Source organism: Trachypithecus francoisi, unplaced genomic scaffold (genome assembly GCF_009764315.1).
Source record: "Trachypithecus francoisi isolate TF-2019V2 unplaced genomic scaffold, Tfra_2.0 Lachesis_group1, whole genome shotgun sequence".
Lineage (NCBI taxonomy): Eukaryota > Metazoa > Chordata > Mammalia > Primates > Cercopithecidae > Trachypithecus > Trachypithecus francoisi.
This window is the reverse complement of record NW_022681454.1, coordinates 56,354,096-56,370,415: the sequence shown is the minus strand read 5'-3', so window position 1 is coordinate 56,370,415 and position 16,320 is coordinate 56,354,096. Positions and strand designations below refer to the sequence as shown.

General features: G+C 39.1%; 2 protein-coding genes across 2 annotated transcripts in view; one reads left to right on the top strand and one right to left on the bottom strand.

The window, feature by feature from the left end:
* SEPTIN11 (septin 11) overlaps positions 1-16,320 on the top strand; it is a 95,088-nt gene that overhangs the window by 8,650 nt on the left and 70,118 nt on the right.
* Positions 811-1,171, bottom strand: LOC117085442 (thioredoxin-like). Its single transcript, XM_033214355.1, has one exon. It carries the CDS (start codon positions 1,138-1,140, stop codon positions 826-828), a length of 315 nt encoding a protein of 104 aa, XP_033070246.1. The 5' UTR covers positions 1,141-1,171; the 3' UTR covers positions 811-825.

Sequence of the window (16,320 nt, the reverse complement as noted above, 5' to 3'; positions counted from 1 at the left end):
GAAAGGACTATATGTCCTGTACCTCCCACCAATAAACATTTGACTCAATAAGTGAAAATTCACCCTTCAGATAAATTGGATAAGACATATTGGCTAAGACGTGTGCTTGCCTGGCTGTTGCTGTGTCAACCCCTGGTAGGCGTAGACCTCACAACTCCACTTTCTGCCCCAGGCTTCTCTGCCATTGCCACTTGGGTTCTGCTTAGCTATTCTGACCTATGTGCACATCTGGACATCCAAAGGAGCTGCCTTCCCAGGGGGCAACCCCCTTGAGATGGTGAATCTACGTGGCTCCTCAATTGACCTGGCTCCTTAGAAGTTACCCTCTGGGCCCCAGCCTCAGCCCTCAGGGGTAATTAGCTCTACAGTCCCCTTAGGGTGGCCTTCCCTCTTCCCCTGTTTCACTTTTCTCTGCCCCCCATTCTGTTCCCCTGGGTCATTTCCCAGGACTCAAATGCATGCAAGTCCCTGTCTCAAGTCCTTGCATTTTGGGGAAACCTAGATGAAAACACCTTGTTTACTAGTGTGGGGCTCTTCATTTCCTCATACAAATAAGGGAATATGAATGTTAATTTTGTAATATACTAAGCTACTTTGGATGTTTTAAAAAATGCTCAGAAAAAACTGACTTTTTACCAGGTTTTCACTACTATTTGAAAGATGAGGTTTTTTTTTTTTTTGTTGTTGTTGTTGTTGTTATAATTAATGTTTTATTGTCACCCAGATGGCAATTAGGTTTATAATCTTCATACTTTATATTTTTATAAATTAAAAAAATACAAGTTTTAAATAGTCAATGGCTGGTTATATTTTCAGAAAACATGATTAGACTAATTCATTAACGGTGGCTTCAAGCTTTTCCTTATTGGCCCCAGAAAATTCACCCACCTTTTGTCCCTTCTTAAAAAACTGGAATGTTGGCATGCATTTGACTTCACACTCTGAAGCAACATCCTGACAGTCACCCACATCTACTTCAAGGAATACCACGTTGGAATACTTTTCAGAGAGGGAATGAAAGAAAGACTTGATCATTTTGCAAGGCCCACACCATGTGGCTGAGAAATCAACTACAAGTTTATTGCCTGTGGTGTCCAAGGCTTCCTGAAAAGCAGCCTTGCTCTTGATCTGTTTCACCATTCTTGGCTGCTGGGGTCTGACGAGCAGCTGTAAGGACTGATGAAAACGGATCCAAAGCACTGGACCGAGCTTGGACAAGATAAGTTTAAAAAAAATTATTATTATTTTAATGGATACAGGGTCTTGCTATGTTGCCCAGGTTTGTCTCAAAGCCCTGGCCTCAAGTGATCCTCCCGTCTAGGCCTCCCAAAATGCGGAGGTTACAGTTGTGAGCCACTAGCACCTGACCAGATTAAAAAACTAGACTCAAAAAAAAAAAATTTGTATTGTATCACGTAGACTTTTCTGTAATTTTCGTTTCTGATTCTTTGGGATGGAACTCATAATCTCTCAGGGTGGCACTGCTTGCTTTTGAATCTGTAGTGCCTACTTTGTTCTGTAATGGGTTTAATTTACCCATTTCAAGTCAATTGCACTTTTATATTCTAGGACCTGGATACAGAGTGAATGGGGGAAATTATGGTTTTGATACATGAACTATGAACTTAGGACAAAGCTTAAAACTTTTGAAAAAAAAATCAGAAAGTTTTGGGCTTATACTGTCTGCATAGATTGGAAAAATGGGGTCATAAGAAACAACTTTAATTAGCTAATATTGAACAGTTTTAAGGATGGGGATTAATGTAATATTTCCCTAAGAATGTTTATTTTACTTTATTTTAAATTTTTTATTTTTGTGGGTATGTAGTAGGTATATATATTTATGGGTTACGTTTGGTATTTTGATGCAGGCATGCAATGTGTCATAATCACATTAGGGTAAGTGGGCTGTCCATCACCTCAAGCATTTATTCTTTGTGTTTCCAGCAATCTAACTGTACTCTTTTACTTGTTTTTAAATGTGCCCCAAGAGTTTTTAAGAGAATTGTTCAAATGATCACTGCACTTTGTGCAAGCCATTCTCAGAGGCAGTTTCTGAGAATGTCATGGAAACTACGTAAACCAAGCTGATTCATTTTTAGATTCTCCTCACATTTGTCACCTTTGCTCTCATTCTTTGAGGTGTTTGGTTTGACTTACCCCGTGTTTAGGTAGTCTAAGACTAGTACTTTGGCCTGATAGAATAATTTGATTGATTGTTACATGCCTCTTTGTTTTCAAACCCTTTTCTAATCCTTAGTCAACCTCTTAACCACTAGGGAATGTTGGATTGTCTGAAGTTGAAGCACAGTTTTCTCTCTGAGCCCTCTAAAGAAGTCTTTTAGTTGTTGATAATCAAGTTTGCTCCTTCGAAACTAAAATTCCAAGGTAATTTATGAACTTAAGGCAGATAAGATGAGGTCTCAGGTATCAAAGTCACTAATAATTAATTTGCTGCCACTAGCTGCTGCTCCAAAGCTGACATTTAAGCTATGTGAAGAGGACCAAGTCTAAACTGGATTTTATAACCCAGTCAAAGCTGGGGGCAATGAAGACTCCCATTGACTTTATGTAATGGAGATTTATATAGGGATATTGGAGAGTTGGGGATACTGCTGAATATTTCTACATCTCCTCTTTCTTGAAGAACTTATGCTTTTATTCCTCAGTGGCTTTTCCTAGTTCCTATTCATTAAGTGAACAAATATTGAGCCCAGCCAACACCATGCATGAGTGATGATGTCAAAACCATATCCTTCTACTCTCCCACCAAACCAAATCAGAACCAAAATTTGTCTTTGGAAAATGGATCTCTTTGTCACTGAGGTTCAAAATTTTGGAATAAGATTGGAATTCAGGGGGGAATTACCAGGATGTGTTTTGTCATTCCCACCTCCTGTCTTAAGTCATTTATGATTGTGCAGCATCAACCAGTCGGATATTTGAGGACCTTCTGTGTTTCTTGTCCTGAGCTCCATGTTGTTGGAAAGTGTACAGTGTAACTGGGGAGAAAAGGCTGAGACTCAAATAATGCTCAACCTCCATGACTGGGAGGATCTTGTCAGGCTCTTTTAACTAGTATTCAGCCCAACATTTTTTTTTAGTAAACATGAGGAACTTGGCTTAGCACTCGGAAATAATAAGGCCCATTTTCTTTCCCTTCTCTTTCCCTTTTATAATGTAATTCGAGGACCCTTGAAAGGGGACCTCCAGCTTTTTTTCTTCCGAGGCTATCTTTTGAAATTTATTGTTTTAGTTTAAGGCAAGGATAAAAAGAGCACACCAAAGGGAATTGGGAAGTTTTATTAGAATCTGGATGGAATGTCTTCAGGCTCACTGACAGATTAATTTGTGCCCTCTATTTCCACTACAAAACATTCTGATTGCCCATAGCATTCCACATGCTTTTGACTTGTAGACTAGTACAGATGCTCCTTAGCTTACAGTGGGGTTATGTCCTGATAACCACATTATATTGAAAATATCTAAGTTTAAAACACATTTAATACACCTCGCCTACTGAACATCAGAGCTTACCCTAGCCTACCTTAAATGTGCTTAGAACACTTACATTAGCCTACGGTTGTGCAAAATCATCTAACACAAGCCTGTTTTATAACAAAGTGTTGACTATCTCAGGTAATTTACCAAATACTGTATGGAAAGTGAAAAATAGAATGGTTGTATAGGCATTTGAAGTATGGTTTTTACTGAATGCGTATCACTTTTGTACCATTGGAAAGTCGGAATCATAAGTTGAACCATTGTAAGTGGGAACTGTTTGTGTTCTATTTTAGAGCTGCACATGCATTTCTGCACCTGCCAACAGAGTTGTATGCTTACTAGGTCAGTTGTTTGTTTTCAAACCTACTTACACTAGTTATAATCATCATCATCGCCTAATTTAATTTAATGTTTTGAGAATCTGTGAACTATAAGTGCAAAAATTGAATTGCTTCTAAATGAGATGCTTTGGAAAGTTTTAGTAAAGGTAAAAATTTTGCTGAAATAAAACTGCTGTGAATTAAATATACATAAGATAATTACAAAAAGTTGGAGACGAAAATGGTAAGAATCTAAAAAGAGCCTGCATTTGGATTGCATTGAAAACACTTTTAAATTCTGTCTCCACATTAAATAAACAAACTGGAAATTATAGATGATGTCTGTGGGTTGGTGCTGGAAAGACACCCTTATTGAAATTTCTCTGACCTATTATGATGAAAAAGCCTTGGCCTTTTGTCAAAAAATTGTGAATGAATGTATGTTTAGATGTTTTAAGGTGAATTTAAATGTTTTGACTATAACTAGCGTTTTAAACATCTCAATCAAGATAAAATGTCCAACACCTGCTTCTAATAGTCTTCGCTTAAGGGACTTGTAGTTAACAAAACATTTCCGTATTCTAACACATGTAACCCCTGGTTGAGGATCATTGTGTGTATGGAATTATCCCACATGGGGAAACGGGAAAAAAGGCTGAGAATTACTGGTTTGTTCTGGGTTGAGGTACACATGTCTCACTTGGCATTACCTATATTTAATTCCTTTTACACCCTGACGTAACTGGTTATCAGTTTTTTTGTGTTTGTTTTTTTTCTGATACCAGCTTTAGAGATAAAAGGACATTGGAAATACTGCCTGTTTAATCAGTTTCTCTTATGTTAGTCCAGAATAAGGGGAAATATGATTTTGGAAGCAAAATAATCTCATTTTGGAAAGGCAAAGTTATTTTAGTGATCTTTTAATGTATTTCTTTAAGGTACACACACAGTCACACACACACACACAAACACACACACACCCCACATGAGATAATGGATAACTCAAAGATGTACTCAGTCTGTCTGGAAAGGATAAATTCTCTCATTATATGTAAAAAAAAAAAAAAAAAGCTGGGACCCCTTAGTTCCTGGGTTTTTGCATTCATTCAAGTGACTTGGCTTTTTGACCCAAGTGGTGCATTCCAGCTATCCTTTGCTAATCTTACATTAGCAATTCGATTTAATTTTTAATTCCAACCATGAAAAAATTATGGTTAAAAAAGCAAGTAGAAAGTTGTTTTTCTATTCCAATAAAGGGAGTGGGAGGAGAACATTTAACAAATTTGAAGTTGAAATGTGTGATTTCTTAAACTAGAGTCATTTCAGGGTTTTTTTGGTCCTTAAATATACTTTTGGAATGTTTTCACTTGCATATTGGCTTTGCCACTAAACCCATTGCAAACACTGCAGTGGTTTCCTAATTGAAATTGTGCAATTCCACATATTTTTCCTGTGATTACATTTCAGTGGGTAAAAGTTGATCTTCACAACAACTTTGTGAGGTGGGTTGGTTGAATATTATTCTTGACCCAACACCTTCACCTCCTTTTTGATGGATCAGGACTCAGACTTGCCCAAGGTAAACAGTGATGATCTTAAGGCCAAGTCTTCTGACTGTTGTTTGCACCTTCTTCTACCATGTGGAGATACCACCCTAGGCTAGAGAACACTGCTGTCAGTTGGAACTTTCATGATGATGGAAAATGTTCCACTATTGCATAGTTGCCACCACACTAGTCAGATATAGCTTCTGAACACTCGAAATGTGACTCAAATAGCTGTACAACTAAAATTTTATTTTGTGTAATTTTAATTAATGTACACTTTTTTTTTTCTTGTGCTATGGAGTCTTACTCTCTTGCCCAGGCTGGAGTGCAGTGGCGCAATCGCTGCTCACTGCAAGCTCCGCCTCCCGGGTTCATGCCATTCTCCTGCCTCAGCCTCCAGAGTGACTGGGACTACAGGCATCCGCCACCACGACCGGCTAATTTTTTTGTATTTTTAGTAGAGACAGGGTTTCACCATGTTAGCCAGGATGGTCTCGATCTCCTGATCTCATGATCCGCCTGCCCCGGCCTCCCAAAGTGCTGGGATTACAGGCGTGAGCCACCGCGGCCAGCCAATTAATTTACACTGAAACAGCCGCATGTGGCAAGTGGCTACCATACTGTATAGTGCAGCTTAGGAATGTAGTCTAGAAGTATTTATTGTCTGATCTTTCTGTTTTTTTCTGAGAAAAACTTTAATTAATAAAATTCCAAACATATACAAGAGTAGAGAGAATGGTATAATGAACCCCTGTCCCATCACCTAGCCCAGTCATCAATTCTTGGCCAGTCTTTTTTTTTTTTTTTTGCATCTCCCCCTCCCATTTACATTCATGGCCAATCTTGTATGGTCTATTTACCATTCTCTCTAGCCTCCTCGCTCCCCTCTCTAACCTCTTCCCTCACCTCTCCCCAAATTATTTTGAAGCGAATATCAGGCACTGTCTGATCTTATTTTAAGAGCCAAGCTGGTGACCGGGGGAAAGAGGGGCAGTGAAAGGCATCAAGGAGAGATACTTGAAGATCTTCAAACATATCTGTGATTTAAAAAGAAAAGATGAAGTATATGGATGGTAAACGTTACGGTTTGACAAAGATAGGTCATGAGTATACAGATGTGATACTTTGTGTGCATGAGCTATTTCATCACCATCATCATCATCAAAAAGCCAAGCTGGAACTCAGATGGAAGTTACTGTGCCAGGCCTCACTTACCTGTGCTTATCTTGAACTTTGGGTTTATGCATAATTTAAAACACTTAAACATTATTTCTGTGCAGTGTTTATCATTGAGCTTTACTGGATGCCAGGAGTGCTGTAGAGTCATGGGACGTTTCAAAGGTCAAAAGAAAGCTGAGGATCATTTTAGTTTAGTCTCCTCAGAAAGCTTAGCTCCCGAGAGAAGTAGTTTGATTTGAGCTCATATCAAGTGGCCCAGTGCTTCCCATCATTTACCACACTTGCCATAACAACTGATTCACTGAGTTAAAACTTGGCATTGCTGTGTCATTCCTACCTAGCTTTTAGAATGACAGATTCTTATGACCTCTTTGAGAGCAGAGATATGCCTAAGTCTGCTTGCTTGGCATTGTAGATACTCTTGTTAGAGATAAGTGTTTTCATCATTAATAGTGTAAAAGAGTCATGTATCAGGCCAAGCACGGTGGCTCATGCCTGTAATCCCAGCACTTTGGGAGGCCAAGGCAGGCAGATCACCTGAGGTCAGGAGTTCAAGACCAGCCTGGCCAACATGGTGAAACCCCATCTCTACTAAAAATACAAAAATTAGCTGGGCGTGGTGTTGTGTGCCTGTAGTCTGGGCTACTCAGGAGGCTGAGGATGGAGAATCGTTTGAACCTGGGAGGCAGAGGCTGCAGTGAGCTGAGATTGCACCACTGCACTCCAGCCTGGGCAACAGAGTGAGACTCCATCTCAAAAAAAAAAAAAAAAGGAGTCATTTATCAAATTTTGTCTTTTGGGCTTAGAATTTATGCCTATTACTGGTGATATAATATTATATATTATTGCCCATATAATACATATTATATATAATTTATTAGGAAATACTTGTTTTCATATTTCTATTTCTAAAAGAAACTTGTGTAGCAAGCACATTTTAGTCATATGAACAGACAAATTGAAGGAAATAATGCTTGCACCAATGATATTTAAAAGTGCAGTTTTCCTCACAACATAAAGCAAGAATTGTTGCTGTGCTTTTATAGTTTAATTTAGGAGCTAATAGTGATTTTGTCTCATGGTAGAGTGCAGAATATGTATATTCTAAATTTGGAACCCCTGTACACGGGATGTTAGGATTTAAAAGGAATGGTTTTGTGATGGTAAAAGGATCTTGTATCATCAGAAATGCTCTCAGGGCTTGGCTCAGCTGTCTATTGATGGGAAAAGATAATGTGCTTTAGAAAAAGAGCTATATTGAAGTTTTCACCAACTTTCTGATGAACAACTGCAAGCTTTCAGCTATGAGAGGCTGCCATTTCTTTTACATGGTTTTGTCTCCAGCAGAGTCTGCCCTTTGTGTTCCATTTGGCTGTGTTAACTATGTTAAGTTAAGAGAGGGAAAGTCTGTGTTTCATCTCATCTGTGTTGCAGTTTAGTCCAGTTTGCTTTATTCCATGGTGAGTGGAGAGAGTAAGTAGTTGGATGGCACCCTACATTGTAATGTTACCGCAACTCAAGATTTATGCTAGTTTTGCAAATAATTGTCTCATAAAATGAGTCTTATCTCCACTTGACAAGAGACAGTTGAATCTATAGTAGAGCTAAGAAGAAGATTTAGGAAGATATTTGGTCAAATCAGTTACCCTGTGCTTTTAATGCAGGATAGAGACAGGAAACTATTAAGGCTTGTAAAATGACTATGACCTGATTAGGCAAATAATAGCAACTATTTTCAGCAAAGAGGCCACAAGATGAGTATAGCTGACTTTTTTTTTCAATGTATAAAGTTTAGAGATTTTCCTGGGATTTTCTAATAAACCAAATTTAAATCTAACTATAATACATCTTGAAAAAGAAAATTAAAAATTCATGTAATCAGCCAAGCATGATGGCTCACACCTGTAATTCCCAGCAATTTGGGAGGCTGAGGCAGATAGATCGCTTGAGCCCAGGAGTTTGAGACCAGCCTGGGCAACATGGCAAAACCCCATTTCTACAGAAAAAATAGAAGAATTAGCTGGGTGGTGGTGGCGCTCACCTGTTGTCCCAGCTACTCCGGTGGCTGAGGTGGGGGGATCGCTTGAGTCTGGGAGTTTCAGGCTGCAGTGAGCCAAGATTGTGCCACTGTACTCCAGCCTTGGAGACAGAGGGAGCCCCTGTCTCAAAAAAAATTATGTAGTCTAGATCTCAATTAATGCTTACGCTTTATTGTAGTTAGAAAAGTGCTTAACCTGGCCTGTAATCCCAGCACTTTGGGAGGCCAAGGTGGGCAGATCACTTGAGGTCAGGATTTTGAGACCAGCCTGGCCAACATGGCAAAACCCCGTCTCTACTAAAAATACAAAAATTAGCCAGGCGTGGTGGCTCACATCTGTAATCCCAGCTACTTGGGAGGCTGAGGTATGAGAATTGCTTGAGTCCAGGAGGCAGAGGTTTCAGTGAGCCGAGATCATGCCACTTTACTGCAGCCTGGGTGACAGAGTGAGACTCCATCACAAAAAAGAAAAGAAAAAAAAAGTGCTTAACCTGTGTAGCTATAACATTAACAAGAATAGAAATTTATCTGACTTTCTCTTTAGTTAATGGCCAATGGGTTATACACAGTTTTGGTAAGCTTCAGTTAGGTTCTGTTTTGAATTATTGATGGCATGGTAAGATGATAGTAAGGGAGGCAAATGTGTAAGCCATCTATGAATGAGCTCCATTATTTAGCTCATTTATTTGAAGGAGAAAGAGTACCAAAAAGGCAACCCACATTCTTCAGTTAAACTGCTGGAAAAACACATGCCACCTCTTGGCTCTGACTAGGAAATGGGGGCCTGCTGGTGCTATAGTCTTCAGTTTTTCAAAGGAAGATGGATATTTGGAACTTGATGTGAAATTTCCACATCTGATAATGTTGGCAACTAAATGTTTTAAAAATACTGTGTGGGTCACATAAACACATTTGTAGGTTGAGTCTGCCAATTTGCAATCGGATTTCCATTGGAAATAATTTATTTGTTTTTCTTGTATTTAAATAAAGAGACCATTAATAGTTTTTTTTTTTTTTTTTTTTCTGGTATGCCTTTTAGAATGATTTAACATTTGAACAGTATAAGCTTTTTGTGTGTGCGGAAAATGTGCCCGCTTTTAAAATACAAGTGAAGCAAGTACTTGAACTCTGATATTAAAGTGTATAGATTGGTTGAGGATAACATCAACATTTTTGAATTGTTTCTATAACAGAATGTCTCCAATACAGGCCTGGCAATAAGAGCAAATTTGGAGAACCAGAAGTTGATGTATGGTGTGAGCAGGCCCACAGCTGAGGGACTGAGAGGGATTCTAGAGTGTGTGGTAGCCAAGCAAATGTGGCTCCGCAAAAACGGGTGCTATATATAGTGACTGGAGTTGGATTTTCTGTTTTTGGTTGAGTTCCAATGACAGTTAATGGCTCTTCCTATAGGCCATGAAATTATTTATGAATTTGGCAGTGGGACGATATAAAATGCAAGTGGATATAGGTAGAATAAAGTCTGTTACCAAATTCCAATAAATTATTAGTGCTAGAGCCAGAAGGGCCTTCAAAGGTCACCTAATCAAGGACCTTCCTTTAAGATGAGGAAACTGAGGCCTGGGGAATTGAGGCTTAAATTTCCCATTAATCCTTATTGAGGCCTAAGGACTTAAGCTGAGGCTTAAATTTCCTGTTAATCCTTCCCTCTATAGCTGAAACCCAGCATCCTCCCTTCTCTTCCATCTTCCTGCCTATACAAAAATGCATTTTCTAGGAACTATTAGTGACAATTAGAGTCTTAGAAAAACAAAAAAGGCAGATGTTTTGTAAGCAGACTATTTAGAAAACATCTTTCTAAAAGGTTGATTTAGCCTGTCTTTCTAATTATTGGAACATTTTTATTGATAAAATTTCTGTTGTTTTTGTTATGAGTTTTGAGACTCTTCAGAAGCCTACTCTTTCATAACCTTTTTAAGAAGCAAAAAGCCAGTAAGATCATTAACAGTAAAAGAAAAAGATGTGGTAAAATTGCTCTTGATTTTACAGAATGTCCTAGCAGTGGGTTGAACCACACAAAAGTTGATATTCAGCCATTTCTCAACTACAAAAATAGTAGCTTCATGTGATTCAAGATGGTGGCTTGACCAAAATGGTAATTAGGCGTATCGATGTATCTTCCTATTCTTAAAGAAATCCGTGGCATTTTACATGGTCGTTGAACACTCCACTCCTCTCAATTTATTCTGCTCAAACACTGTTATGCTGGAGCATTTTTATTGAGAAATGCGGAGTTGGAAGTTAAAGGTTCCATGTATACATGGGGAATAGTCTTCTTCCCACATGTTATGTTTGGCTTGAAACACAGTCTTCCTGCCTTGAAGAAAAGACTCCCTAGCTAAAGTCAGATGCTGGATTTGTCTCTAATTTTTCAGGCCAACAGAAGCAAGTTGGCAGCAGGAGTGCTTTTCATGCTCAGTCTTGGTCATGAGCACAATAGTTTCATATGTAGTTCTTAGTATATTACAACTTGCATTGAGGATCTGGGACTCTTGAAAACATTGCCTTGTTATAATCTTATCCTAATTCTGATTTCGGAGACAGGGTGAATGAGCCTACAGAGAGCAGTATTGAACTTTAGACCTCTTCTGCTGGTTTTCTAAATCGAATCCACTGAATATTTGTTTGGCCAAATCAATTTTTGAAAGAAGTGGCATTTTAGCATTTTGGAGATGACAAAAATAAGTACAAAATATGAGACATTTGAACTTCACTTTGAAAGTTACAGAGAAATTTGAGAAAATGTTGGGAACTCTGAATCATATTTCAGGCCCCTAACCAAATAAAATAAATCTTTGACTTTGGGCATCAAGGGAATTAATAAATGTATCCATGAAAATTTTTCTTAAGAAATTAGAAAAGAGAAGTTCACACACAATCCAGTTGATAGGAGTAGGGTAAACTCTACCGACTTCATGGTTCGTAAACTTTAGAGTGTATCACAGCTGAATAAACACAACCAAGGAGCCATCACAAATAGCAACGTAGTAATGGGTTTTTTCTCTACTACTTTAAACCAGAGGGTTAGTTAAAAATTCACTTCTGACATTTCTAGCCCTTTTCTGACTATTAGTTAAAAATTCAGATGCTTTACTCCAGTTCTTAAAAAGCATTTCATAATACTTTCGTATGAACTGTAGGACTAAAGGGCCCTTTTCTTGGGGTTTCCAAAAGAAAAAAGGTATTGGAGAGACTAAATCTATTTTTTCTCTCTTATTTCTGCAAAAATGCCATTCCATACTTCTGTTCCGTTTAGAATAAATAACGGCTCAACTCCCAGCATGACATGCATGCCCTTCGGAGACTTCATGCCTCTCTTCCTGCAGTCTCCATTAGGCTACCTGCTGGGCCCTGTGTGTGTCCCCTCTGCTTACCTCTGCTTCTGCATTTCACCTAAATGCCTTTCTCTTTGGCCTGTTTCCAGTCTCTCTACCTAGTTATGCTTCAGGACTCTCAACCAGGCAGAGTTAGGAGGACTAGTTTTCTGAATTCCCATTTATCTTAGGCTTCTGTAATCAGCAGATACCGTGTTGTACCATAATAGTTTTCACGCCTTATTAATTTTTGTATCTTAAACACAGCATAAAGTAGTGGCTAGCACAAAGGAGTTATTCAGTAAATGCTTCAAAAGTAATTGTGCGGTTACAGGCTCAGGTTTCTTGCTATGTAGAGTGACTTAGAAAACATTACTGTGGCAAAACATCCTAAAAGGAGATTGCAGAATAAACAATTTAACAATCTCCTAAATTTTCTCCAGGAATTCTTACAGTTATCAGTATTTAGTGATTGAGTGTCTGACAACACGAAGCTTTGAAGGACTGAGAAATAAAGACATGCAATGAATTGACTTAACATTTTAATTTTCATTTCACCTGTTTTCTAGTCCCAGTCCAGTTTTTCTCAGCCCTGGATTGCTCAGACCATACTAGTTGAATTGGAGAGAGTGTAATATAATTTACTCCTATCAATCAAAAAATACTACAGTGACTGATGAGGCAGCCTTAGCAAATGATACAGGTATTTCTCTTTGATACTGTATTCAGAGCCTTCCCCTGGGCTTTTCTTAGTAATTGAAATTATGTTAGGATTGACTCCTGAAGCTGTTTTGTATGGAAATTAGTGGGCGTCTTTCTGTATTTTCATTTCATTGCTTATTAGCTTCCGGAAAACCACCAACATGCTTGATGAAAGTTCTAGAAATAATGTGAGAGGTGATTATTCATTAGATATCTTTGTCCTGTGGAAGTGGGGAAACAGGATTCATTGGAACAATAAGTATTTACATTTTCAAAGTTTACATATGATATATATATGTATATCTTATATAAACATACATAAAGAGCAGAATTGACGTTGAATTAATAGAGAATAACATTTTAAATATTTTCTACTATGGAATTGTTTAATGTGGGAAAGACTATACAAGGTGCTTCATAGTTTCAATATAGTTCCAATCATTTGAAACCATTAAAAACCTATGATATAGGCCGGGCACGGTGGCTCAAGCCTGTAATCCCAGCACTTTGGGAGGCCGAGACGGGTGGATCACGAGGTCAGGAGATCGAGACCATCCTGGCTAACACGGTGAAACCCCGTCTCTACTAAAAAATACAAAAAAAAAAAAAAAAAAAAAACTAGCCGGGCGAGGTGGCGGGCGCCTGTAGTCTCAGCTACTCGGGAGGCTGAGGCAGGAGAATGGCCTGAACCCAGGAGGCGGAGCTTGTAGTGAGCCGAGATCCGGCCACTGCGCTTCAGCCTGGGCGACAGAGCGAGACTCCATCTCAAAACAAACAAACAAACAAACAAAACCCTATGATATATTAGTATATCTAACCTATGAGATGTTAATATTATATGCATTTTACAAGTAAAGATAGAGACTCAGAAATGACTTGCCCCAAAGTCATTCCCCTAAAACGTGGCAGAGCTGGAGTCTTTACTTCTGACTCCCAGCCAGTGTTTATCACGCTATTCCATACTGCTTTATTTTTTATATTAGTTATGGAGAGGTTTTTTTTTTTAGCCTATCACCTAAAATATTGAGATTTGAGTACTAAATTTAAGAATAGCACATGGACTTCATACAGATATGTCTGCAGGGTATACTGGTGAAGGGAAACACTAATTTGTAATATTTAAATCTTTCTGCCTATTGTGATCAGAATATTGAGGAGGCTGTTTTAGATAAGTACTTTTTAATTGTAACCTTTGAATCTTGTCTTAAGCACAACATTTATGAAGATGCCAAGACTGTATGAGCTTCTTAGAAGGGTATTATTCACTTGAGAAAGCAGGAAAAAGGAAACCACTTTAAAATAAAAACAACTTTGGAGCTATTCATTGATACACTGTTCATCTTTAAGGAACATGGTGAAGGTCTAGGTATAAAATGCCAAATGGTTGTCACAGCTGCTGCATACAGCTCTGCATAGTCTTCTTGAAAACAGACCTTTTAAAATATGAGGATGTAAGCTATTTTTTAAAAAAGTAATTGTTAACTAAAGGTGGCCAGTGGGTCCACAGGATACTGCAAGCTCCAGGTTGTTACGATCCCCAACTACCATGACTTAGTGAAGTTGGACATCTTTTTATATGGTTATTGGCCGTTTATGTTTATTTCTCTGCAGATAACCTATTCACATCCTTACCTTCCTCCACTCTGCCCCCTCACCCCCCGCCCACTCCCGGCCCGCCAGTTGAGCTATTTATCTTGTTGAGGTTCATCCTTTATTGTATGTGCAAATATCTTCTCCTAGCCAGTCATGTATCTATAGTTTTGTTTTTAGTGTTTTGTTATACAGAAGTTCTATGCCATCTTTTCTCTTCGGTTTGTACTTTTGGTGTGTTGTTTTAGAAATCTAGATCACTTTTCACTGAAATTCACTTAATTACATTTAACTACTGTTTTGTCTTTTGCTTTAGAGGGGTCAAGAACATAGCAACTGTTAAGAAACACAGTTCATTTACCCAGTGGGAGAGGTCCTGAACTAACACATTAGAAGCAACTCAAAGAAAGCAAACAGCTTGGAACCCAAGGCATGAAAAGGAAGAGCGCTCAGGAATCCAGCCTTTTCAGTTGGGGCAGGCAATTAATGCTCTGTGATTTGAAGAAATGTTTATGAGATAATTAACACCTAACTTGTAATTAGCAGTTGAGTACAAACTGAGCTAGATGAAAAACAAGCAAGGGAGCCCTTAAGTTAGCGATAGGGTCGTTAACTAAGGTTGTTAATGTTTGCTATTTTGGGGGGATATCCCATTTTAATAATCCTTTCACTTAGGTTATTTTCTGATTTATAGATTAAAGGTCTCGTCAAAACAGTAATGAGTGGCCGGGCGCAGTGGCTCAAGCCTGTAATCCCAGCACTTTGGGAGGCCAAGACGGGCGGATCACGAGGTCAGGAGATCGAGACCATCCTGGCTAACACGGTGAAACCCCGTCTCTACTAAAATACAAAAAACTAGCCGGGCGAGGTGGCAGACGCCTATAGTCCCAGCCACTCGGGAGGCTGAGGCAGGAGAATGGCGTGAACCCGGGAGGCGGAGCTTGCAGTGAGCTGAGATCCGGCCACTTCACTCCAGCCTGGGCGACAGAGCGAGACTCCGTCTCAAAAAAAAAAAAAAAACAGTAATAAGTAATAATACTAGGCTAATAATAATAATGGGCTAATAATTCTGCTAGGCACTGTGTCTAAGCACTTCATATGCATGATCTCATTCTGTCAGCAGACTTACGAGTAGATGCCATAATTATGCCATTTTACAGATGAGCAAACAGGCTCAGAAAGGCTAATTAACTCTCCCAAAGTCCACAGCTGGCAAGTAAATGGTGCCAGGATTGAAGTCAATTTTTTCTTATCTCACAGGTGCCCAAATGTGATTGTTACACATTTTTTAAAATAAAAAGTAGATGAGAAGAAACCAAGTGGTGAGTAGTTGAAGTCAGTGATGGGGCCTGTTATGCTTTAAATCAAGTATCTGTTAGGCATGCCGTGGGAGAGTCAGTTGCTCTTAAAGTTTCTGCAGGGCTTTATCACTCAAACCCCGTGGAGGGGAAACAAAAAAGTCAAAGCTCCATCTCACCTGGGATCCCTGCTTCTACGCTCGCTTTGCTGCTGCCTGCCAGGGTGATAGAGGGGTCTGCCTCTTTCTCAGCCCCAGCCTTGTTCCACAGCATCCCTCCAGTCAGTCAGGTCCAGAGAAACCCACCTGTCACTGGGGTGCAAGGGAACTGGCTGTGGCTTGCAGTGTGTGTGTGCATGATACAGCATACGTGTGTGTGGAGCAGCCATGCAGCGCAGCACGAGGGAGGCAGCTCAGTCGCTGATGCCCAGAGGAGGGCCCTCTCCCAGGGCTCCTCATCAGCTGTTCAGCTCTCCACACAGCTCGGCATGGATTTCCTCAGACCATCCCAAACATAACCTTTCATTTTGGTGAAAAGTTGTCTACTGCTTTTTGTATGACACAAATCAAGCAAACAGCACAGAAACCAAAATCTATTTATTTGGAAATATTCTGAAGTGATTCACTGGTATAATTTCATAGTGTTAAAGCGGGTTAGAATCCAGGCCCTGTTACTTACTTGCTCTGAGAACTTGGGTGAATTTCTTTGTGTTTCTGTGACTTTGTTTCCACATCTGTGAGGATGTACACTTTAATGCATTTTTTATTGCACCTTAGACCAGTGCCTGGCATATAAATAATACCTTCT